The sequence below is a fragment of the Chiloscyllium plagiosum genome, unplaced genomic scaffold, assembly GCF_037043375.1.
Source record: "Chiloscyllium plagiosum isolate Xiang-an unplaced genomic scaffold, Cpla_swu_hap1 HiC_scaffold_10, whole genome shotgun sequence".
NCBI classification, from domain to species: domain Eukaryota; kingdom Metazoa; phylum Chordata; class Chondrichthyes; order Orectolobiformes; family Hemiscylliidae; genus Chiloscyllium; species Chiloscyllium plagiosum.
In genome coordinates, this window is record NW_028270148.1 from 26,062,520 (window position 1) to 26,089,302 (window position 26,783).

The 26,783-nt window shown below is 39.2% G+C and overlaps 1 protein-coding gene across 1 annotated transcript; it reads left to right on the forward strand.

The window, feature by feature from the left end:
- Positions 1 to 1,023: 1,023 nt before the first annotated feature.
- LOC122553212 (glutaminyl-peptide cyclotransferase-like) lies at positions 1,024 to 20,857 on the forward strand. The gene is made up of 6 exons (XM_087990963.1): positions 1,024 to 1,113; positions 5,115 to 5,396; positions 9,879 to 10,052; positions 14,092 to 14,191; positions 16,768 to 16,884; positions 20,603 to 20,857. The coding sequence occupies exons 1-6, from the start codon at positions 1,039 to 1,041 to the stop codon at positions 20,746 to 20,748; spliced, it is 894 nt and encodes a 297-aa protein (XP_087847089.1). The 5' UTR covers positions 1,024 to 1,038; the 3' UTR covers positions 20,749 to 20,857.
- Positions 20,858 to 26,783: the final 5,926 nt, after the last annotated feature.

Sequence of the window (26,783 nt, forward strand, 5' to 3'; positions counted from 1 at the left end):
AACATTCCCAGAAGAAGCTGCATTGCAGGGCCGCTTATCCTCTTGGGGTAGTCACTTGATCAAATGCAAGCAAAGACTGATTGAGTGACTGAACTTCAGGAGTGGGGTGACAGGTGCAAGCCAACCCTTAGCCTTGCTTACAAAGCACCTCTCACATGATCCCCAATCCAAGATCACCTTATCCCAAACATCACTGCCTTTGTCCTGAGATCTTGGGATTCCATTGATGCATTCCCAGCCACAATCTGGTCTCCTCCATTGCATTGCTGAGTTCAAGACCTACCAGCCTCTTATTATCCAGTGGTTCTCACTGGTGTGACTTCTGTCTCTGGGCTCTTATTCAAGAGAGAGGCTGACCAATGGCCTTGCCATTGCCTAATTGGCATGTGGTTCAACAGACACCTCCTGAAAGATGCAGCATACGTTTGTCTCTAACTCTCCAGTTAATATCCCAACAGGTTTCCGCTCATTATCTCTATTCCTTTTGACTCACATGCTCTCTGATTTCATCGAATCATACAGTGTGAAAAGCCATTCGGCCCATCAAGTCCACGCCAACCTCTGAAGAGGATCCCACCGAGATCCACCCTCCTACCTTACCTCTATAAACCTGACTTTCTCATGGCTAACCCACTTAGCCTGCACATTCCTGGACACTATGGGCAGTTTAGCATAGCAAGCCACCTAACTTGCACATTTTTGGACTGTGGGAGGAAACTGGAACATCCAGAGGCAACCCACACAGGGAGAATGTACAAACTCCACATGTACAGTTGTCCAAGGCTGAAATCAAACCCAGGGCCCTGGCACCGTGTGGCTCACCAATGAGCCACCAACTTGCTGAGTATTTGCAGCATTTACTACTTCTTTAAACAAGCTTTCATAAGCAAATGTAACTTTTTTGTGGTAATAGTTTACCTCATATGTTTTTAATTTTGACGCTTTGTCAATGATTTTAACCACCAGCTACTTCATAAGCCCAAGTTCTTGAATCCAATCGACATCCGCAACATTACATCACTGACCAACATCTCTCAAATGTGGTTTAATTATTTGAGACCAATGCTTAGAGAGAGATATCCAGGCTCTATTGGAAACCAAGCCGTGCGTCACGTGAGTAAAATTATCTTGTAAAGTTATGAAGTCCATTAAAGTTTAATTTATTTTGGAAGCCTATGACAGAATGTAGCAACTTTATCATGCACAAGAACATGAAAGAGGAAAAGGAAATTTAGCCCCTCAAGCCTGCTCCATCATTTAATATGATCACAGCTAATCTCATCTGGGCCACAACTTCAATTTCCTGTCCACTCTTTAATAAAGAAGATTAAGATCATAAGGCCATAAGATGCGATCTCTTGAGGTAATGTTAAAGTGATTCAAAAATAAACTATTTCCTGGCAGCAGAGGGGAGGTGGGGGAATGCAAGAATAAGACAAACATAATCGTAAAATTAGAGTTCAGCTATTTAGAAAGGAAATCAGGAAGCATCTTTGCAGGTAAAGGATAGTGGAACTCTGTCAGTAATTAATGTATAGAGAGATCTTGGAGTTCAAGTCCATAGTTCCCTGAAAGCGGCTATGCATGTAAATAGGGTGTTAAAGAAAGCGTATGGCATGCTTGCCTTTATTGGTCAAGGAACTGAGTATTAGTGTCAGCATTGCCATGTTGCGGCTTTCTAAGATTTTGGTTAGGCCACACTTAGAGTATTGTGTTCAATTCTGGTTGCCACATTACAGGAAGGATGTGTAGGCTTTGGAGATGGTGCAGAAAAAGTTTACCAAGATGCTGCCTGGATTAAAGGATATGAACTACAAGAAGAGGCTAGAAAAACTGGGATTGTTTCTTCTGGACCGTTGGAGTCTGAGGGGAGAATTGATAGATGTTTATAAAGTTATCAGATGCATAGATAGGGTTGACGACAGGTATCTTTTTCCAAGAGTTGAAATGTCTAATACTGGGGGGCATGCATTTAAAGTGAGAGGGGAAAAGTTCAAAGGAGATGTGAGGGGTAGGTTTTTTACACAGAAAGTGTAAGGGATGGTGGTGGAGACTGTTACAATAGGGTCATTTTAGGTACTTTTAGATAAGCAAATGAATATGCAAGGAAAGGACGGATATTGTCCAAAGGCAGAAAGGATTAGTTTAATTTGGTGTCACGTTTGGCACAGCTTCATTGGCCAAAGGGCCTATTGATGTGCTGTACACTTCTATGTTCTATGTAAAAGGACTCTGGATGCTGACCTTATTGGAAATTTCAAGATCAAGATTGACAGAAACAAAAGTAGAAACTGCAGGAAAAGCTCAGCAGGTCTGGCAGCATCTATGGAGAGAAATCAGTGTTAATCTTTCAGGTCCAGTGACCCTTCCTCAGAACTTAGAACTTCCTCAAGATTGTTGGAGATTTTTCGGTTAGCATATATCTCCAATGAACAGATTAAATGAGAAACATATGAGCCATGAGCAACATGAACAGGAGAATAACCTGAAAACACAGAATGGTCTCCTGTTTTCAAGATCTGTCCCAGAATTCAAAGCCTTCATGTTTCATAGAAGAACTCCACGCACTCATGTTACAATAAGTACAAACCCAGATCCAGGAATATTTGTGAGCAGTGTGAGCTATCAACGCATCATCAGATAAATTTCAAAGTAAAGAATCAGTAGAGTGGAATCATTTATTTACTTTCTATTCATACCAAGTTGAATGCACTAAAAATGCTGGATTGTGTCCAACAATAAAATGCTCTCAATAGTTTTGAAGTTTATATCCTATGGGGTGTAGGTTTGCTCGCTGAGCTGTAGGTTTGATATCCAGACGGTTCATTACCTGGCGAGGTAACATCATCAGTGGCAACCTCCAAGTGAAGCAAAGCTGTTGTCTCCAGCTTTCTATTTATATTTTTCTCCTGGATGGGGTTCCTGGGGTTTGTGGTGATGTCATTTCCTGTTCATTTTCTGAGGGGTTGATAGATGGCACCTAGATCTATGTGTTTGTTTATGGCAAAGACATGCCAGAGAATTCCTAGAGGCCTGGCACTCCAACCACAACACCATAAACAAACACATAGATCTAGATGCCATCTATCAACCCTTCAGAAAACGAACAGGAAATGACATCACCACAAACCCCAGGAACCCCATCCAGGAGAAAGATATAAATAGAAAGTAGGAGACAATAGCTTCGCTTCACTTGGAGGTCGCCACTGATGATGTTACCTAGCCAGATAATGAAACGTCTGGATATCAAACCTACAGCTCAGCGAGCAAACCTACACCCTAAACCTCAACCTGAGCTACAAACCTTCACAAATCTTGTTTATATTCTATGTTCTATGTAAAAGGACTCTGGATGATGATATTATTGGAAATTTCAAGATCAAGATGGACAGAAATAAAAATAGAAATATATTCTGAAGTTTAAAAGAAATAATTGTATGAATAAGAATGTACGAGGAAAATCACTGATATAGAAATTCAAAGAAAGATTAATTTTCTCTGCTATTTGTTGACAATGATGTTTTGATTCTAGTCACACTGGACAAACTGCAGCTATATGTTCTTGTCCAGTCTAACACAATTTCTAGTCAGTATACAGTTGTGACAGATGAAATTTTTTTTTGATGTTTCAATGTTAACCATTGGTTTTAGCACTGCTGCCTCACAGTTCTCACAGGGACCAGTGTTTGATTCCACCTTTAGGTGACTGTGTGTGGATTTTACACATTGTCTGTGTGGGTTTGCTTTGGTTTCCTCCCACAGTCCAAAGATATGCAGCCTCGGTGGATTGGCCATGCTAAAATGCCCACAGTGTCGAGGGATGAATGGAATGGCCATGACAAAAACAAGATGGGATTGGGTGGGTTTGAGTGGGATGCTGTTTGGAGGGTCGGTATGGACCGAATAGCCTGCATCCACACTATAGATTCTATGGTTCATTCAATGTTTCAAAAGTCTTCACTGTCTCATTTTCTGTGAATTGAAGTCAAGAAAGTAGTATTTTCCTGAACCTCTTCAAAGTTGCTCTGGGTTGTAACAGACATTAAATAGCCTAAGTTCAATTTTTTGAGCTCTATTTTCATCCCTGTTGTAGATTTCTTTCAAATCAACCTGTCCAGGCACATTATGATATATCTTTGGGGTAAGTGAAACTTGAACATTTACCTTCTTGGAAGTACACCGCCCACTATCCCACAAGAGCCCTCATCCCTAGTGTAATTTAGATTTAAGAACGGTATATGTCAATAAGACAAGGATAAAGCCCATGACCGACTGCCATGTGTATTCCAGAAAGAAGGTCATTTGCAGGAGGTTGCAAACATAGTTATCTGTAACTGCAAGTTACAGTTGAAGCTGTTAACAAACTTGTTTGAAATGTTCGAGTAAACTGGATCCACACTACTCAATGTGTGTTCTTTATAAATAATGCTAAAAACATCTGTCCCTGCCCTTAAGATGGCACCTTCAAAGAGATAACTAGAAGAACTCTGTGTGGTGAAATGAAACCAACACCAGAATATTACTAGCATCCTAGGGGCTGGATTCAGAAAGATTAAATAAATAAAGCTCACATTCCCAGGAATACAGAAGGTTAGAGACTATTTCGGTTTTAAGACTTTTAAACAAATTCACAGGATAAATGGGAAAAAAGCTTATATTGGTAAACAGATCTAAGGCAAGGTGAGAGCCAGGTAATACAGGAGAGGAATTAGCAAGCATTTCTTAATGCAAAGGATGATACAAGTTTGAAACCTTCTCTTTAAAAAAAAGCAATAAATATTTGATTAACTATAGATCTAAGATATTGTCAGACTTTCCTTGCCCAAATTATTGAGGGAAATGCATCTAAAGGCGGTGAATGGAATGAGAATAAGTAATATTAGAATAAAGGAGGATAGGTACATAAACTGAATTGCCTACTCCTGAACCTATAATGCCATCATGTTACTCAGCCTTTATTGCTCGCAAGACAAAGCTTTTCACTGTGCTTCAGTACATGTGACAATAAATTCAATTCAATTAAGCAAATAGCTTTAAGTATAAGATGCATTGAACCAGACACCTGTTCAGTTGCTGTGAGAATTAAGCTTTACAAAACTGGTTTCTCTCCACAGCATATCATAAGTCAGTTAGATGAACTCCAGGCTGGCTGGGTCACTGAAGAGGATACCTTCCAGGAAGCTATACCCTATGGAACTGTCACATTTTCAAATATCATCAGCACTTTGAACCCCTCAGCTAAGCGAAGGCTGGTGCTGGCTTGTCATCATGACTCAAAATATTTCAACAAATGGTGGTATAGCAGAGTGTATGTGGGTGCCACTGATTCTGCTGTTCCATGTTCCATGATATTGGAACTTGCTCGTGCATTGGACAAATTATTATTAGAGATAAAGGTACTGTTTTATTTATGAGTCATTATAACATAGGCATTATAAATGAGTAAGTTGGTAAATTATTAAATCTTTGTTATTTTACATCTCAAGCTTGGAAAAATAAATTGCTAAAATGTCAACTTAAACATTCAGATGTTACAGAATATTCAACTTTTGAAGCTATTTATACTAGAATAATCCTTATTGCAAATGACACATGATATGTCCACCTCATCATGGATACTTCAAGATGGAGGTTCAGTAGGACCAGTACATGCATTTCCAAATATTACTGTTGTTTTAAACTTGCTTTTCCCTCTGCTTCAGAGTTGCAAAGGCACGACAAAGCCCCTCTAGTTGGCTGAATTGCTCTTCAGAAATTTAACAGCTATTAAGCTATTAATTGGCTCACGGTGAGACTTTGCATCTTTCTGGAAGGAAAGCCCACTTCAAAACCTGCCAGCCAGTCACATGACACAATTCCCTTGCCCGAGAAACGTCAACGGGTGTAGTGCTAGCCACTTGGATAGCAAACAGACTTCTGCAAAAATCAGTCCGACAGGTCCCACTAGAAGGGCTGGAGTACCAGAGGTTTGGGAGCACAGAAGAGGGAAGCTCATAAGGATGGGAGTACTGTTGTTGTATAAAATTTCCAAATGATGAGTTCTCACTGCATAAAAGGTTTCTTCCCCACATCCCTCTGCATCTCTTCCCCTTTAATCCACTCTTTGTATTGTCAATTAAATGAGAATGTCTCTTGCCCACTTTATTGAAATTTGGCATAATCTTGTATAATCTATCAAATACCCCCCATTGCCAAATATAGAACAACCAAGTTCTTCAACCTAACATCCTTCATCCTGGAACCAGTTTGATAAGTCTCCATTACAACATGCCAGTGGATTCCCAAATCCTTCCTAAAGTGTGGTGGCCAGAACTGGATTCAATACCGTGGCCCAACCAGAATGTTATAAATATTTAATATAATGTCTGTGCTTTTATACTCATAGTTTTCATTTATGAAGCTCACAATCCCAATCATTTTGATGACTACTCTCTCAATATGCACTGCCTCCTACAAAGAAAGTTCTATGCATGTGGAACTCATGTGCACTTTTCATTGTGCCATTTAGCCTATTTTGCCTTTCCCTAGCCAATCTGCCAAAATATATCATTGCAGGTTTATGTATTAAATTCCATCTGCAATTTGCACTAATAACATTTTCAACTCCAATGCAGAAATTTTGGATATAGCTCTATGCCAGGGCTTGAGCAAATAATTTAAACTCACACAGCAATATTGAGATGTTGGAGATACTGTCTTTTGGATGAGATACAATGAGATGACCTTGTTTGACTGTTTAGGATAATGTAAACATCTTACGATGCTACTTGGAGTATTCCTGGTGTCATGATGAGCAATAAACCATAACCAACATCACTTAAGTAGGTTTTTTGGTTATTTGGTGATGGTATGTTCTAGTTCACTTAACGAATTCAAGTTGCTGTGGCAAACATGCACCTTTACATATATATCATAGAGTAGAGCTATGAGTCTTGATGTAGAAACTCCAACTACTTTTCATTACTACTCTCCCACTCTTACTGAGTCCCAGTAGTGTCTGTTGGAAAGATTTGCAGATTCATAATCAACAGAGATGAAGGTTCCTCAGATTTCAATGGGATCTTGATCAGGTGGGCCAATGGGCTGAGGAGTTGGCAGATGGAGTTTAATATCGAAAAATGTAAGGTGCTGCATTTTGGAAAAGTAAATCAGAGCTGGACTTATACACTTAATGGTAAGGTCCTAGGGAATGTTGCTGAACAAAGAGACCTTGGAGTGCAGGTTCATAGTTCCTTGAAAGAAGAGTCACAGGTAGATAGGATAGTGAAGAAGGAATTTGGTATGCTTTCCTTTATTGGTCAGAGCATTGAGTATAAGAGTTCAGAGTCATGTTGTGACTGTACAGGGCATTGGTTAGGACACTTTTGGAATATTGCATGCAATTTTGGTCTCCTTCCTATTGGAAGGATGTTGTAGGGTTCAGAAAAGATTGACAAGGATGTTGCCAGAGTTGGAAGATTTGAGCTATACAGAGAGGCTGAAAAGGCTGGGGCTGGTTTACCTGGAGCATCGGAGGCTGGGGGTGGGAGGGGTGACCTTATACAGGTTTATAAGGGGCATGGATAGGATAAACAGACAAGGTCTTTTCCCTGGGGTGGGAGTTCAGAACTAGAGGACATAGATTCAGGATGAGAGGGGAAAGATAAAGAAAGGACCTAAGGGGTAACTTTTCCACACAGAGGGTGGTGAATGTATGGAATGAGCTGCCAGGTGGAGGCTGATACAATTACAGCTTTTAAAAGGCATTTAGATGGGTATATGAATAGGAAGGGTTAAAAGGGATATGGGCCAAGTGCTGGCAAATGGGCCTAGATTAGGTTAGGATATCTAGTCGCCAAGGACGAGTTGGACGGAAGGGTCTCTTTCCGTGCTGTACATCTCTATGACTCTGTTATGGTCATGTTATTAATAAACTATCCTTGGCCATCAAGTTCTGGGTAGGATTTAAAACCAGAGCTTCAGGCTCAGAGGTATGGAGTCTGCCCACTGCACCACAAGATCTCTTTTCTGGTTACTTATCCAGCTCAAGTTATGGGACCGTGTTGTACATAAAATTACAACAAGTACCTACCAAAGCTTACATAGCACCAAAGCTTTGTACATCAAATGGAACTCACTGCCTAAAAGACGTGGGAGCCCTCAAGACATTTGTGAACTACTTACATGAATTCAAAGCTATGGCCAAGTGCTGGAAAATGGGATGAGAATAGATGGATATTTGATGATTGTTACAGACACAATGGGCTGAAGGGCCTTGTTTTGAGCTGTTAAAAACTGTATGACTCTGTAATTACATGATGCCAACCAAGTAACAAGCAATAATTTGCTTCTAAGAGAGAGTTGAGTCACCTTCTCTTTACATTCAATACTTATAACCGTGACACAGATCCCACCATTAACATCTTTGGGGGTTGCCAATGAACAGAAATGTAAGTTGAAAGTCATATAAATGCTGTTACTACGATAGTAGATCAGAAATTATGAGCCTTAGAGTGACTGGTTAAATACCTGACACTCCAAAATTTCAAGGCATAAGTCAGAAAATGTGATAGAATGCTATCCACTTGTTTGAATGGATTCAACTGCAATAGCTATCAAGAAAATGAACACCATTCAGGATTAGCTAGTTTACTTGATTGACAACTGATCTATCACTTTAAACATTTACTATCACACTGGAATGATATCCTCTTACGAGCATGAAATTTATTATTTCCTCTTGCGAGGTCACAGTGTTTCTTATTTATAGGATACACTGCAACTAACTGCAAAGTAGTACATCTGAAATGGTCATCGCTGCCACTTAAAAGACAAGGCCATATTTATAAGATTATGTCCAAGATTCCTCCCAAGTCATTCGGATTTGGATCTGTATTATCCTTTGTTCATTGACAATGGGCCAAAATCCTGCAGCTTCCTGCCTAACAGTGTTTTATGAGTATCATCATCGCAGGTTCAAGAAAGTTGCACACCACCATTTTCTCCAAGACAAGTAGGAATGGGCACAAACTTGCCAATAATAACTGATCCTGGCAAATTACTTTTTAAACAGTGACTGTAATAAAGCATTGACTGGGAAGTGCTTTTGGGGTATTCTGAGGGTGTGAATTGTGCCACATTATTGCACTGACAACTAAATTGTTGCAACAGTCTGTGGTCCAACAAATTCTAAACCAGTTACAAAACACAAACCTATTTCAACTACTTCTAGGTATATTGTAAGGCCACACGTAGTTTTTAAGCAGGCTGATCAAATAATCATGTATTAAATGGCAGACACAGTGAACAAAAGAAATTTAAACAAGTCAGTAGCATGCATAGATGTTCAATAAGCAAATACTGATATACTTCAAAGTGAATGGTATTTAATTTGAGCAGTGAATAATCACCATAAAACTAGCGCAGCACTTGCAAATAATAGAATGTGGTGCTAATAATGCTAAGGTCAGAAGTTCTAACAACATAAAGGGTCAAATACTTAAAGGAATACCTCTAAACCAATAGTGTATGAATATTTAAAACTGGGCCACAAAATATGTATTATAATCATATTATATCACAACAATTGAAAACTAACAAGGCTTCACCCAGAAAATCGACTCAATATCAAGTTTACTTACTGGTCATGCTGTCTACAGTTTAAATTGGTCATACCATTAAAATAGCAACAATATCATCTATTGGTGAACATTTCAAAGTGTTATGATGATATGTGGTATAGCTCATACATGCGCTATGTTTTCCACCATCTTTGTTTCAATTGAGTTGAGTTTTAACATTTGAAAATGTTCCAATGGAAATGCAATTTTATTTAGTCAGCAACCTGAATATTCCAAGTGTAGGTCAAGCCTTCTTAAACGTATTTCTCTTTTGTTTAGAATGCTGGAGAGAGACCAGATCTTACCCTGCAGCTAATTTTTTTTGATGGCCAAGAAGCAATTGAATCTTGGTCTGAGATTGACTCACTGTATGGCTCTCGACATTTGGCGAACAAAATGGAGATCGTTAAACATCCACCTGGTGCCAGTGATACCAACCAGTTGCATGGAATTGTAAGTGCTCACTATCTTTGAGACAGGAAAATAATACAAGAAGTGATTAATACTAATAGACAAGGTATACTTTGCTTATTATCATGTTTATTGGCATGATCTGCTTCAATAAAATACTGAAGTAAAATAGGGCAATTTTGTTCTACATAGATAGAATATTAAATTTTGTAAAGATCCAATAAAATGTATGTTCTCAGTGTCTAATGACATCGTGAAACTGGATAGATATGTTAGCAGCATTGTCGTTAATGACAGAGTGAAGCCAGTGTCTAGTTAATGCTGATAAGTGATCAGCATATCTGGTTAATGACCAGGAGAAATGTGATGTCTGGTTAATTGTTGGATTGTGTGGAGTGTTTGAATAATAGCTGGGTAAGATCCAGGCAATTGCTAAATTTGATTGCAATACTTATTAATGGCTACAGTGGAATAATTAATTAACGATAGTTTAAAGTTATAGTCCCAGTGTTATTCATTGTGTGAGTTTGGAATTGCTTGACCTAATGATGGTGCATGATTGGAATACCCGCATTAAAAGTAGTAAGAGATTGGAGTGACTGGTAGTGTGAGGTTGGAGCATGTGTGTTATTGCAAAGTTGGTGTTAGTAAAATTGTAAATTTGGGAAAGCCTTGCACGGTTCTTTTTGGTTTTTTTTCTGGGCCTTAAGTTAAACTGGATCTCTGGCAGCAAATTGGGTTTGCCAATACACAGAGAGCCCGAAACACTTGTGTCAAAAGGCTGCATAGTTAGTAGACCAAAGAGGACTTTTCCCGAGACAACAAGTTCTGAATTTAGCCAATCAATTTGAATCAGGCCCTTACATATCAAAAACTTATCAAATTTAAATCTGATGGTTTTGACAACTTAGGACCAATCTGATTGTAAAAACATTGAAAGGTCATCAAGGGTATAAAAGAAGGGGGCAGTTGAAAAATTGGCAGAGCTAACTGCCACCCTGATAGAGTTAACAGGCTATCACCGAAATTGGCTATCACCATCATCTTCGAGGAGAAAGTGAGGACTGCAGATGCTGGAGATCAGAGCTGAAAATGTGTTGCTGAAAAAGCGCAGCAGGTTAGGCAGCATCCAAGGAACAGGAGAATCGACGTTTCGGGCATAAGCCCTTCTTCAGGAATCTTTCCTTTCCTGAAAAGGGCTTATGCCCGAAACGTCGATTCTCCTGTTCCTTGGATGCTGCCTGACCTGCTGCGCTTTTCCAGCAACACATTTTCAGCAGCTATCACCATCATCTATATATTAGAGAAAGCACTATCCAAATAATAATAGTACCAATGGCAGAGAAGACATTCCTGACTGAAGAAACCAAGGGAGGAGACATTTCTGACAGAAGAGAAGGAAGAAGGCAGAGAAAATTCTGAAAGACAACCTGGCTATAATTTCAAGAGACTAAATTCTATGTTTCTGTATGAGTGGTATTTAAATTTATCGGAACAGCATAGTATTCAAATTTTGTGTTATTCAGGAAGAGTTAGTAGTTAGAAAAGAATTGTTTGGTTTGTCAATATTTCAGTTAAGTTGTTCACTGCTTGATTTAGATAAATAAACTGTCACTTGTTGATTGTAAAGTGTCAGGGATTTCTTTTATTTAACCACTAGAAGTTGCTGAAAATGGGATTAAACCACTTCTCACAGTCCTTTTAACAGATTTTTTTAGATTAGATTAGATTTCCTTCAGTGTGGAAATAGGCCTTTCGGCCCAACAAGTCCACACTGACCCTCCGAAGATTAACCCACCCAGACCCATTTCTTCTGAATGATGCACCTAACACTATGGGAAATTTAACATGGGCAATTCACCTGACCTGCACATCTTTTGAGTGTGGGAGGAAACTGCAGCACCTTGAGGAAACCCACGCAGACACAGGGAGAATGTGCAAACTCCGCACAGACAGTGACCCGAGGTGAAACACTCCTCTTTGCGTGTTTCAGTTTTGGTTGTCGGTGGCGGGGGGGGTGGGGGGGGGTCAATCTCCACTTTACAGCAGTATTGTTACTTTTATTGATGATCTGGATGTGTGATGTGGGCACAATCTGTAAATTTGCATTCTGATCAAGTGTAAAGATTGAAGATAATGATTGTTAGCTTTGGGGCATCTTAACGTGTTGGCAACTGGGCTCATGACTGGTAGGTAAGGTTAAACTTGGATAATCACAGTGTTATGCAAATAGGTATTGTAAAAGTTTAACATTTGTACATTCTTCAGAGAAAAAAGATACAGAAATAAATTTAATTCAGCTTTCTACTGCAGCTATCTTGAAACGTACATGAGCAATCTTGCCAATTTTTAACTGGAGCAAATAGTATGGTGGGACACATTTATGGGATAACTGCACAAAAGAGAAGTTTTTTGTTTTGTTTTTGCACGAGATCTTGTTTAAATTTGACCTACTTTGGAATACTGTGTCCAGATTTGTTCTTTTCTCATGGTGAGTGACCATTGAGGCTTTCTAACTCCTTAGCTATGAAAACAAACTATAAGAATTGGAACTCTTGTGAGAAGCATAGAATTATGGGTGATCTGACAAAGATGAAGGAAATAGATCGTGTTCCCAAATTGACAGTTTGTTCCAACTAAGTAAGATAAGAAGGTCCAGAGGTCACAACATTAAGTTGCGTAACACACCAGATCTAGGCTGGATATCAGGCAGTGCTCCTTTTCTCTGAGAATAAATAATGTTTCATGGTGGATTTGTTAAATTTCTTTAGGCAACAGTTTGACTTGTTTCTGCACGGTATAGTTATCACTTCTTTTAAAAAAATTAAGAATGTCAAAACCTGACTGATTTCCTGGACTACTTCTGATTGCTTAGATGGCTGAGAGAGAAATTTTCCAAACTTTTTTCTCCCCAGATTTTCTTATTTTTACTTGGCTTTTCACCTTGTCCATGAAATCACACAGGTTTAGATGGAATGGATCGATAAATTTTGCAACACGTGACAGTGCAATTATATGGAACAGGCTGGATGGACCAAAGGGTCTTACTTCTTCATCACTGTTTATATGTTACTAACTTGATATAAGATGGGTACTGTTGCCTTAGAATTTATTGTTTTCCATGTAAACTGTAGATATATGAGTCCTACTGTCATGAAAGTTAGGAAACTTTCCTTTGTCTTACTTTACTTCTATTAATGACTTCTACTAAAATCCATGCGACCGTTTGAGATTTCTTTAAGGATATACATAGAGAAATGGTTAGAGAAACATATGTTATACATTTGTAGAAAAGGGTACACTGATATGTTTCTCTTTGTGATAGTGTATGGACGTAAAGCTGAAAACTATTGAGTGGATATCTTTTAGCTTTAAAAACAAAGTATTGATTTTAGGAACCCCAACTACTTTATTTTAATTTAAAAGCTGCTTATTTTTAACTAAAGCTGCAAAGTGGTATTGCACAAAGGTCAATGCTGGAATAATTTTATGTTCACAAATAAAAATAACTGGTCTTGAGGATCAGATGCTTAATTTCAATATTCACAGACAATGTCTCATGTTTAACAGGGTTTTGAAGCGTGTGGGGATTAGGGTTGCTTTTGAGGTTACAGTCAATCCAGAGCAGAACCTGCAACTAAATATAGGAACTTGTGAATAATCTTGTTCATTTTTAATGGCTAACAAATTTGTAGATAGATTGGTGTGAAGTTGCATGTTTTAGTGGGAAGAATAAGGAGACTCTACACTCCTTGAAAAGTAATTGTTTAAATTAAATTGAGGAGAGGAGGAGTTTGGGGGATTCAGATCTGCAAATCACTGAAAGTAGTCATTTAGTTTAATTCAGCTGCTAACAAAACGCAAGGTTTCACTTTTTGAAAGACAGCAAAGATACAAATAAGGAAGTTTCATATATTCAGTTTGAAGGAAGATATTAATATGGCGATAAAATAATTTATCAGCTGATAAATATTTAGTACAGAATTTACATCTGATGGAACCTTGCAAGTTGAGATAATTGTTAACTTGTTGATTAGTGATTTTTTTTAGAAAATTGACAAACTGCTTCCATTCCTCATAGGACCTACTGGTTTTATTGGATTTAATTGGTGGACCAAATCCGAGATTTCCAAGTTATTTTCCAAATACAGCTCGATGGCATAAAAGACTACAGCTAATAGGTAACTGAAACTTAACTGAAATTCTCTTCAATCTGTGCAAGATTCCATTTCCTAGGCAACTCCATTTCATTTCCTGTCAATTGTCTGAGGCTGAAGCAAATTGCTCACAACCATGATATGCTGAGATGGGCTTATGACCAACTATTTGCACCATCCCCTATTTCCTCCATATTATTAACCAGCTCTGCTCCTGCCTCAATTTAACTGTCACTGAAGCCTTCATCCACCACACACCACACCTTGTTATCACATGGTCTGCTACTACACACAATCCATTGTTAGCCACTAAAGTTCCCATTGGCAGCTATTCATTCTCCTAGGTTGAACACTATCCATTCCCTTGTCTGTCTGACTTTTCTTCTTGCTCTTTGGGCTCTATCCTCCATTCCCCCATCCATTCTCTTACATAAAAAGCAACATTTTCCTTGCAACCAACAGTTCCGAAAAAGCATCACTGGAATCAAAACATCAACTCTGATTTCTCTCCACAGATGGCTGGCAGACCTGCTGAGCTTTTCCAGCAATTTCTGTTTTGCTTCTCATGTCCCCTTTTCTGGGTTGTTGTACTAATTTGTTGATTAATACTCCTGTGAAGTCCCTTGGGATATTTTACAACATTAAAGATGCTACATAAATACAAATGTGCAACAAACATTAGCTGGCAAATATCCCAACTCAGGCTAAGATGGGAGCTTCTGGGATATAAATAAGTCTAAACAGTAATGCCTGGGTGTTGTGCCTGTCATCTTGCAAAGGACGTGGAGGTGCTGGTGTTGGACTGGGGTGGATAAAGTTCAAATCCAACAGGTTTATTTGGAAGCACTAGTTTTCAGAGCGTCGTTCCATCATCAGGTGGTTGTGGAGATTAAGATCACCCTCACAGAATTTACAGCCAAAGGAGTCCAGTGTCATGGAGATGTGACACAGTAAAAAATCTTTTATTAAACCTTTCATCTTTTATAATGGGATATGCTGGTTTCTGTTCTTTGATATCCCATATTTACATATCAAGGAACAGAAATCAGCATATTCCATTATAAAAGATGCAAGTTTAATCTAAGATTGTTTATTGTATCACATCTCCATGACACTGGACTCCTTTGGCTATAACTTCTATGAGCGTGATCTTAACCTCCACAAATCACCTGATAAAAGAGTGGTGCTCTGCAAATTACTGCTTCCAAATAAACCTGTTGGACTATAACTTGGTGTTGCGTAATTTTTAATCTTGCAAAGGGTAAATAAAGGAAACATGGACAGTATGGATACTTGGAAGTTTGCCTTACAGGGATGAGTTGTAACAGCACAGAATTTGATCTTTAAAGATTAAATAAACAGGAAGGTGAATAATTACCCAGATCTTACACAATCTATACAATGACTAGACATCGTAGGAAAAAAGGTCCAAAATGATTTATGACTACTGGGGATTCTTACATGCAGAAACTTGAATTAAATTTCAAATGGCACCTCAGGGAATTATGTTGATTAAAGAACAGTAGAACTTGAGTGGCAACTCCTCAGATAAGCAATTCAATATGTTTCAAAATCTGTGCATTAAACTTGGTTGCCATGCTACAAAAAGCACAAAAATCTGAAGCAAAAATATAAGGGAGGGAAAAGATCACAGATCATCTTGATAATCCATGTTGAGAACCAAGGAATAACAAGCTGATGTATGAATGGGTAACATTGAGTAAACTGAAATTGGGTTGATATATAAAAAAGAGCAACATTAAATGAATCTTTCCCATCCTTCAGGACTTTATTAAGGTCTTTTTGAGGCCACGTTAGAATACTTGATAGAGTCTTTGAAAAACAACATAAGTGCAGAGAACAAGTGTCAAAACAGGTTGGCCTATACCCATTGGGAGTTTTGAAGAATAAAACATAATATTCTGAGGGGTGTCAGTAGGGTGGATACCAAGAAGCTTTTAATCTGATTTACAGACTAGAACGAGCGTATACAATTTAAGAAGAAGAGATCTTTCTTATTCGAGAGAGAGATGAGAAGAAATGTTTTATCTCTGAGGGTTATTAGTACGTTGAATTCTCTTACCCAGAAAGCAGTAGAGGTTTTTCTTTACCAAGGTAGAGTTACACAAAGGAGTCAGGGGTTTTAGTGTGCAGAGAAGTGGAGTTGAGACCACAACCAGATCAATTATGAATGGAGCAGACTCTAAGGGCCAAATTGCCTATGTCCTATGTTCTTACGATTTTCTTAAACAAATTTTAGGCTCTCAAGTGATGGGCACTTCAAATTTGAAGGAAGGGTTAAATCTTGTTTTAAAAAAAGTGAAAATAAAATTAAAACTAGATTATAGAATAGAATGTATTCAGAGTGTGAAAGTAGCAACTCCAAAAAACAGCAATAGTTCAATGCCAAGCAGACACCTAAAATACATTATATGTTTAATTTTGGTAGATAATCCCTTATTGGAGAAACATAACAGAAAGCACATCTCGAAGAGAGGATTTAACTAGTGTAATGGAGCAATGCACTGTAATTTGGAGAATAACATACTGAACCATTTATAAAGTGCAACTAAACCAATTAGGTTAATGTTGTTCAACAGAGCGACGTCTGCATCGACAGGGTCTACTGAATGATCATTCCAATGAGGTGAAATACTTCTGGACTAAAATGCAAGCAGGGCACATTGATGATGACCATACACCATTTTTGCAAAGAGGTATGTTGCAACATGTCAGACAGTCAGAGAGTCATAGCACAGCACGGAAACAGACCCTTTGGTCCAACTCATCCATGCAGACCAAATAAGAGCATAAGAGGTATATTTGGTAAGTTTGCAGATGACACCAAAATTGGAGGTGTAGTGGACAACTAATCTAGTCTCATTTGCCAGCACTTGGCCCTTATCCCTCTAAATCCTTCTTATTCATATATCCATCCAAATCCCTTTTAAGTGTTGCACCACCACTTCCTCTGGCAGCTCATTCCATACATGCACCACCCTCTGTAAAAGTTGCCCCTTAGTCTCTTTTATATCTTTCCCCTCTCACTCTAAACCTATGCCCTCTAGTTCTGGACTCCCCCATCCCAGGGAAAATATCTTGTCTATTTATCCTATCCATGCCTCTTATGATTTCATAGACCTCTATAAGGTCACCCCTCAGCCTTCGATGCTCCAGGAAGAACAGCCACAGACTATTCAGCCTCTCATTTTAGCTCAAATTCTCCAAACCTGGCAACATCCTTGAAAATCTTTTCTGAACCCTTTCAAGTTTCACAACATCCTTCCAATAGGAAGGAGACCAGAATTGCATGCAATATTCCAAAAGTGGCTGAACCAATGTCCTGTACAGACCTCCCAACTCCTATACTCAGGACTCTGACCAATAAGAGAAAACATACCAAACGCCTTCTTCATTATCACATCAACTTGGGATTTTACTTTCAAGGAGCTATGAATCTGCACTGCAAGGTCTCCTGTTCAGCAACACTCCCTAAGACCTTACCATTAAATGTATAGGCCCTGCTCTGATAGGCTTTTCCAAATGCAGCACCTCGCATTTATCTAAATCAAACTCCATCTTCCACTCCTCAGCCCATTGACTCATTTGATCAAGATCCCATTGTAATTTGAGGTAACCTTCTTCGCTGTCTACTACACCTCCAATTTTGGTGTCATCTGCAAACCTACTAACTGGACCTCTTGCGCTCACATCCAAATCATTTATATAAATTACAAAAAGTAGTGGACCCATCACAAATCGTTGTGGCACTCCACTGGTCACAAGTCTCCAGTCTGAAAAGCAACCCCCCACCACCACCCTCTGTCTTCGACCTACGAGCCAGTTTTGTATCCAAATTGCTAGTACTTCCTATATTTCATGAAATCTAACCTTGCTAACCAGTCTCCCATGGAGTCATAGGGCACATAAACAGGCCCTTTGGCCCAACTCGTCCATGTCAACTAGTTTTCCTAGTTTGAATTAGCCTCATTTGCCTGCATCTGTCCCATATTCCTCTAAACCCTTCCTAAACATGTACCTGTCCAAATGTCTTCTAAGTGTTGCAACTGTACATGCCTCTGCAACCTCGTTTGGCAGGTTGTTCCATATATGCACTATCCTCTGTGTGAAATGTTGCCCCTCAGGTCCCTTTTAAATCTTTCCCCTCTCCCCTATGCCCTTTAGTTTCGAACTCTCCTATCCTGGGGAAAGACCTTGGCTATTCACCTTATCTATGTCCCTCATGATTTCATAAAACTCTATGAAGTCAATCCTGGTGTATTCAGAGTCTCCTTATTAATCAAACCTTCCAGTCTTAGTAACATCCTTGTAAATCATTTCTGCATCCTTTCCAGTTAATAAAGTAAGGAAAGGCGTTTTCTCCTTTCACATGTAACAAAATTGTAGATTTTCCACATAGATTATGTACAAGTAGAAATACTTGCATGGAGTACAAACGCAAAGAACATGATGCACCTATAAAACAATTTGGTTCAGCCTGAAATGTAGTCAAGGTATATGATGCTGGAAAAGCACAGCCAGTCAGGCAGTCTCCGGGGCACAGGACGTTTTGAGCATAAGCCCTTCATCAGGAATGAGAGCATTGGTTTAAGGTGAAAGGGGAAAGAGGTGAGAGGGGTTTATGCTCAAAATGTTGATTCTCCTACACCTCAGATGCTGTGCTTTTCCAGCACCACACTCTTCGACTCTGATCTCCAGCATTTGTAATCCTCACTTTCTCTCAGCCTGAAATGTTGTATAAGATATCCCCTCCTATCCAAAAGTAGAGTGTTCCTATGAAACCTTTCATAAGCTGAAATGGCATAAATTGAAGAAGCATTAATTTTATGGGAAAAATTTTGCTGTTTTTCGTAAAAGTGAAAATCATCTTTGGATTTCTTTTGGTTAACGTGAACAGGTATTAATGTGAATCTTCCATAAAAGTGAAGTGGCGTAAAGCGAACTTTCAAAAAGCGGGGAATACTTGCACCATGTCCAATTCTATTCACGGCATTTTAGGAAAGACAGTATTACATTTTATAGGGTGCAGAAAAGATTCATAAGAAGGTTCTAGAGTTGAGGAACTTCATTTATGTTACTAAATTAGAGAAGCAGGGATATGGAAGGATCATGAGAGATTTGTTAAAGTTGTTCAAGATCATGAAAGTTTGGACAAAATAGAAATGGAGAAACTGTTGATGTTGGTTGAAGGACCAAAAACCACAAGTCACTGATTCAAGGTGACGAGCAAAAGAAGCAACATTTTTAGGAGAATGGTCCCAGGAACAAGGGATGTTAGTGGCAGAGTTAGGTTGAAACCATAGAAACATAGAAATTAGTTGCAGAAATAGGCCATTCGGCCCTTTGAGCCTGCACCACTATTCAATATGATCAGAGCTGATCACACAATTTCAGTATCCCATTCCCGCTTTCTCTCCATAGCCTTTGATCCCTTTAGCTGCAAGGGCCACATCCAGCTCCCTCATGAATATATCTAATGAACTGATCCCAACAGCTTCCTGTGGAAGAGAATTCCACAGGTTCAGAACTCTGAGTGAAAAAAATTCTTCCTTATCTCAGAATAGCTTACCCCTTATTCTTAGACTATGACCCCTGGTTCTGGACCTACTCAACATCAAGAACATTCCTCCGGAATAGACTGTCCAGTCCCAGCAGTATTTTGTATATTTCTATGATATTCCCCCCATCATTCTTCTAAATTCTAGCGAATACAAACCCAGTCAATTCAGTCTTTCCTTACTTCAGTCCTGCCATCCTGAGAATCAGTCTGGTGAACATTCACTAACAAAAATGTCCTTCCTCAGACTAAGAGATCAAAAGTGCACACATTATTCAAGGTGTGGCCTCACCAAGGCCACCACACTAATTGTGAATAGGAATTTGTTACACACTTAATGCTAATGACCTGGGAATATGGTACCTTAGGCTGTGGTGCAAAATGGAGACAATGACTTCAAAACAACTGTTAATTATTTCAAAAGAGTATTGGTTGGCATTTGGGGAAAAAGACTTGTAGAATATTGGGGAAAGTGCATGGGAATGCAACAGATTGTTTTGCTGTATAAACAGCAACAGACACGATGGGTCAAATGTCCTCCTACTGAGTCATAATGACTTCGTGAATAAATGCTGCAAAGTAACACAATTAGCATAGTCCAATAATATTTAAACAGTTATTAGTCTGCATAAAAAGGACAGAAAATAATTGGATTTGTGTGTGGAACTCCAGGTAGAACATGTTCACATTGGTTTTCAGCATGTTTCATAAATAGTGTGCCTTTCGCAAAGGACTGCTTCACATGAAATAAATGTCTTTTAGTGACATATTGCAATTCAAACATCATTTGACCATAATGCAACACTAACACAAATTCAATAAATGCAAGTAATTGGTCAATGTTTAATATTACATAGATGTTCCCATTCTGCACATCATGCCTTCGCCCTTCCCCCAAGTATGGCACAGGATGGAGGATAATGAAGACAACCTGGATCCAACAACAATTGATAACCTCAATAAAATTTTGCAGATATTTGTTTTGGAGTATCTCATATTGTGATGATTTGGAGGTGCCGATGTTGGACTGGGATGGACAAAGTTAAAAATCACAACACCAGGTCATCATCCAACAGGTGTATTTGGAAGCACTAGCTTTCAAAGTGCTGCTCCTCATCAGGTGGTTGTCCTGATGAAGAAGTAGCACTTCAAAAGCTAATACTTCCAAATAAACTTGTTGGACTATAACTTGGTGTTGTGTCATATTATGATGTTGCCTTAATGTTTACCAAATGGATGGCTATGACAGACCCATGTATTGCAAACTAAATAAATTTAAGAAAGCAGTTACAGATTCTGCTGCAACTAGGAATCATTATTTACATGTAACCAAATTTATTCACATAGTTAATGTCCATGAGAATATATTGTATAGAAAGATCAATACTCATTGTTTTTAATCAATAGATGCTTCATGGCTTACATTCTTGGTAAATAATGCTTGCTGGTGTTAGTTTTCTTGGTAATATTGTTTCAGGATACATTTGAAATCATTTTGGTGATATGTTAATTTAACTGCAACGAAAATATATCTGGACTGTAATGGTTAAGTTTGTCAATTGGAATGTATGCATTAAACAGTATAGTTGTACTACACATTTTGTATCAGTGTAAATGTATTATGACATAAAAATCATCACTTCAGCATTATGTTGTCAAATATAGATCTGAAACATGAGTCCACACTGCATGACGTGTAACTTCAAATGTTGAGAAGTAACCTTGATAGAAATCACTCTTAACTGAGCTCAACAACTCTTTTCGAAAGACAGAAGTTTAAGCAGTCAAATACAAATCTCTACTTTTCTAATCCAAAAGTCAAGAACATGCTGTAAAACTAAGTGCTTGTCTGTTTGAACTCTTACATTTAAAGCAGGCAGCAAAACTGTAGGCAAACCAAAGTAAGGGTCATACAGCACAATCTTTACTCTAGAAGGTACAGGTTCAAATTCCATCTGCCCAAGAAAAAATCACTCAAGAAGTTTGGTACTCAACTCTAAGAGCTTCAATTCTAATCCTGTTGCCACTGTCTACCCAGGGCCTTTCCAGTGGACCTCCATCTGGATATTTCTGGTAATTATAAAAAATACAAAGAATTGCAGTTGCTGAAAATCAGAAACAAAAACAGTAATTGATAGAAAACCTCAGAAGGTCTGGCAGCATCTGTGGAGAGAAAGTAGTGATGTTTGGCTCTAGTGACTCTTCTTCAGAACTGACTGTAGCTGGAAAAGGTTGGTATATATGCTAAAGAAGGAGTGGAGGAAGAGGAAAGAAGTAAATGATCGGTGGATATGGAGCCCAGACAGAGAAAAACAGTTGGGCAGTCAAAGGAATGGGTAAAGGTCAGCCTGGGAGAATGAATGGCTGTTAAGTAAGACTAATAATGGCTGACAATGGGCTGTGTTGATGTTAGCAATCCATGTGATGACAAGGCCCAGTGTGTGGGGGTTGGAGTAAGGTCATGGGAGAAAGTGCCCAGGCCCCAAAATTATTGAACTTGATATTGAGTCCAGAAGTGGAAAATGAGGCATTCTTCCAACTTGCATTGAACTTCACTGGAGCACTGGAGCAAGGCCGAAACAGAGATGTTGGTGAGGTGATGAAATGGCAGGCAACCAAAAGCTCATTGTCATTTTTGCAGATACAACATAGGCAACAGGGGTGACCAAGGTACCTGCCTGGGCTCCAGTGAAGTTCAGCGCAAGCTGTAAGAACAATATCTCAGTTTCCACTTGCGGACCCTGCAGTGTTAAGAGTCCTAGAGGTATACAGCATGGAAACAGGCCCTTTGGCCCAACTCATCTATGCCGACCAGGTTTCTAAACTGAATTAGTACATTTGCCTGCATTTGGTTCATATCCCCCTAATCCATGTACGTTTCCAAATGTTTTTTAAATGTTGTTATTGTACCTGCCACTGCAACTTCCTCTGGCAGCTCATTCCACATACTCTGTCAAAACGTTGCCCCTCAGATCCCTTCTAAATTTTTCTCTCACCTTAAATCTTTAGTTTTGGACTCCTCTACCTGGGGAAAGATCTGGGCTATTCACCTTATCTATGCCCCTGGTGATTTCATTAAACTCTAGAAGGTCACCCCTCAGCCTCCTACACTCCAGGGAAAAAAGTCCAAGAATATCCAGTCTCTCTTTATAATTCCAGTATTTTTGCACCCTTTACAGTTTAATAGTATCCTTCCTATGGCAGAGTGACCAGAATTGTATGCAGTATTCCAACTGTGGCCGATGTCTTGTACATCCGTAACATGATATCCCAACTCCTGTACTGAATGCTCTGAATGATGAAGGTAGGTGTGCCAAGCGCCTTGCTCGCCACCCTGCCTACCTGTGTTTCCACGTTCAAAGAACTGCGAGGTCTCTCTTTTCAACAACACTCCCCAGGACCCTACCATTAACTATGTAAGTTCTGCCCTGGTTTGTCTTACCAAAATACAACACCTTGCATTAATCTGCATTAAACTCCAACTTGCCATTTGATTACAAATCCATTGTGCTCTTAGTAAACCTTCTTCATCAATTTTGGTGTCACCTACAAACTTACTAACATGCCTCCTATATACCCGTCTAAATCATTTTTATAAGTTACAAACAACAGCGGACCCAGCACGAATTCTTGAAGCACCCTGCTGGTTACAGGCTTCCAGTCTCAAAAACAACCCTCTACCACCACCCTTTGTCTCCTACTGTCAAGCCAATTTTGTATCCAATTGGCTAGTTCTCCCTGGATCCCATGTGATCTAATCTTACTAACCAGTTGACCATGTGGTACCTTGTCAAAGGCCTTGCTAAAATCCATGTCGACAACATCTACCACACTGCCTTCATCTATCGTTTTGGTCACCTCTTCAAAAAAAACAATCAAATTTGTGAGAGACAACTTACCACGCACAAAGCCATGCTATCCCTAATTAGTCCCTGCCTTTCCAAATGCTTGTAGATTCTGTCTCTCAGAATCCCCTCCAACAACTTACCCACCATTAACATTAGACTCACATGTCTGTAATTTCCTGCCTTTCTCTTGCAGTCTTCCTTAAGTAATGGCACATTAGCCTCCCTCCAGTCTTTCAGTACCTCACCTATGGCTGTCGATGCGTCAATGATACAAATATCTATGCAACTTCTTCCCTCACTTCCTTTCAATGTCCTAGGATACAACTTCATCAGGCCCTGGGTATTTATCTACCTTTATGCATTTTAGGACCTCCAACACTTCCTCTTCTGTAATGTGGACTCTTTTTAAAACACGGTAAAAACATCACTATTTACTTCCCTAGCTTCCATATCTTTCTCCATGGTAAATACTGATGACAAATATTTGTTAGGATCTCACCCACCTCCTGTGGTTTCACATACAGATAACCTCAGTGATCTTTAAGGGGCCCTATTTTCTCCCTTGTTACTCTTTTGCCCTTAATATACTTGTGGAATCTCTGTGGATTCTCCTTTGCCTTATCTGCCAAAGTTATTTCATGCCCTCTTTTTGCCATCTTTATTTCCCTCTTAAGTGTACTTCTTCAGTCCTTATAGTCTTCAAGGGATCCCAGCTGCCCATACTGACATATGTCTCCTTTTTCTTGATTGGAGCCATGATAACTCTCGACATTTTGTTTTCCCTACTACTGCCAGCCTTGCCCTTCACCCTAACAGGAACATGCTGGCCCTGAACCCTTGTTATCTTACTTTTGAAAACCTCCCATTTGCCAGACTTCCATTTACCTGCGAACAGCTTCCTTCAATCAAACCGAAATGTTAATTCTGCTTTCTCTCCACAGATGCTGCCATACTTTCTGAGTTTTTCAAGCAATTTTTGTTTTTGCAATTATTATTGAAATGAAGACCTTCCACTAAGAATGGTCAGGCCTCCACATCCACAAACTTATCAGTTATGCTACTTTCTTCAGAATGGAACCCCTTTTAAAATCAGTGCCTATTTTGGAATATAACTTAGAAGACCTTGCCCTATTTTGTAAAGATCATACTCAAGATGCCATGAAGACAGTTATATTGTCTGAAATGTTAAAAAGAAATAAGCACAAGTCAGGAATGGTCTCCTGTTCCTAATTCTATAGGTTTTCGTATTATTTCAAATAGCCATCCCAACCCCAGCTGAGGGTATGTTTTAGAGATTTTGAGATATAAAATCCTATTAGTACTGTGACATGAGAAATTTGCTGATAATAAAGCTCGATTACTCCTCCAGTCGCATAATTTGTGTAAATGTATTGACTCAATTACAGAAATGGCCAATTGCTTCATTTTTGTACTATGATCCAGCAAAATAAAATCCACCAGGATTCTTTAATTAATTAAAAAATAACCCATTTATTTTGAACCAAACATGTTCTTAAAGGCAATCGAAAACATTGGTTAACACCGAGGCTATGATCTAGAATTAAACCTCTATGCCCTAAATCTCATATAAGTACAAAGTGATGGTTCTCAAAGAAACATCTTTGGCCACAAAGATGAATCCTTATGGCCAAAGGTCTGGAAACAAAGGATATAATGTGATGACTTCTGACATCCATCAATTTCCTGTCAATGAAGCTGAATTCCTGATGGCCATTGACCAATGATAAATTTGAATTCTGATTCCTATCAACTTGAATCTGAGTCACTGAGGTTTGGACATTGTGCACCCATAATCACATAACTGTTACAGTGCAGAACAAGGCCATTTGCCCATTATGCCTGGACAGTTCTATTACGTAGTGCCAATATCCTGCCTTTTCCCTGCAGACTATTTCTTTCCAAATACTCACTCAATGTTTTCTTGAATGCCTCAACTGAACTTGTCTCCACATTTCCAGACAGTGTATTCTATATTCTAACTAGTTGTTGTGTGAAAAGATTTTTTTTCTCACATCACCCTTACTTCATTTGCACATCATTTGAAATCTATGCCTTCTCATTCATTTTTATTTTATGAGCAGGTGCTGAGCATACTCATGGTTTTAAAAACTTCTAATAAATCTCCTCTCAGCCTTCTTCTTGCAAAAAAGAAGTCCCAAATTCATCAATCTATGAGAAGGTGCCAAAAAAAAATTGATGAGGACAGAACAATACACAGTTTTCTTAGACTTTAGTAAAGCCTTCGACACGGCTTTGCATTGAAGACAGATTTGTAAAATTAGGTCATATCGGATTCCTGATGAAGAGCTTATGCTCGAAATATTGATTCTCCTGCTCCTCAGATACTGCCTGACCGGCTGTGCTTTTCTTGCATCACACTCTTCGATATACTGGATTCAGGGTAAGCTTGCCAATTGGATACATAATTGACATAACATCAGGAGACATGGAGTGGTAGTGGAGAGCTGCTTTTCTGACTGAAGGTCTGTTGTCAGTGGTGTTCCACTGGGATCAGTTCAGGGTCCTCTTTTGTTTGTCATTTATATAAATTATTTGGATGAGCACACAGAAGGCATGGCTGATATAATTTTGCAGATGACACCAAAATTGGTGGTATAGTAACAGTGAAGAAGATTTTCTAAGATTATGAAAGGATCTTGATCAAATAGGTCAATGAGCTAGAAAATGACAGCTGGAGTTCAATCTGGATAAATGCAAAGTAGATGGAAATGTGTTGCTGGAGAAGCGCAGCAGGTCAGGCAGCATCTAGGGAACAGGAGAATCGACGTTTCGGGCATTAGCCCTTCTTCAGGAATGAGGAAAGTTTGTCCAGCAGGCTAAGATAAAAGATAGGGAGGAGGGACTTGGGGGAGGGGCGTCGGAAATGTGATAGGTGGAAAAAGGTCAAGGTGAGGGTGATAGGACAGATTGGGGTGGGGGCGGAGAGGTCGGGAAGAAGATTGCAGGTTAGGGAGGCGGTGCTGAATTTGATGGATTTGACTGAGACAGGCTGGGGGGAGGGGAAATGAGGAAACTGGTGAAATCCGAGTTCATCCCTTGTGGTTGGAGGGTTCCTAGCCGGAAGATGAGGCGTTCTTCCTCCAACCGTCGTTTCGCTGTGGTCTGACGATGGAGGAGTCCAAAGACCTGCATATCCTTGGTGGAGTGG

Excerpts from the sequence above, each read along its gene's own strand:
- LOC122553212 (XM_087990963.1), top strand. The coding sequence starts at position 1,039 with ATGTGGTTTAATTATTTGAGACCAATGCTTAGAGAGAGATATCCAGGC. Across the intron at positions 1,114-5,114 it reads GAAACCAAGCCGTGCGTCAC|CATATCATAAGTCAGTTAGA; the intron begins GTGAGTAAAATT and ends TTCTCTCCACAG. Across the intron at positions 5,397-9,878 it reads AATTATTATTAGAGATAAAG|AATGCTGGAGAGAGACCAGA; the intron begins GTACTGTTTTAT and ends TCTTTTGTTTAG.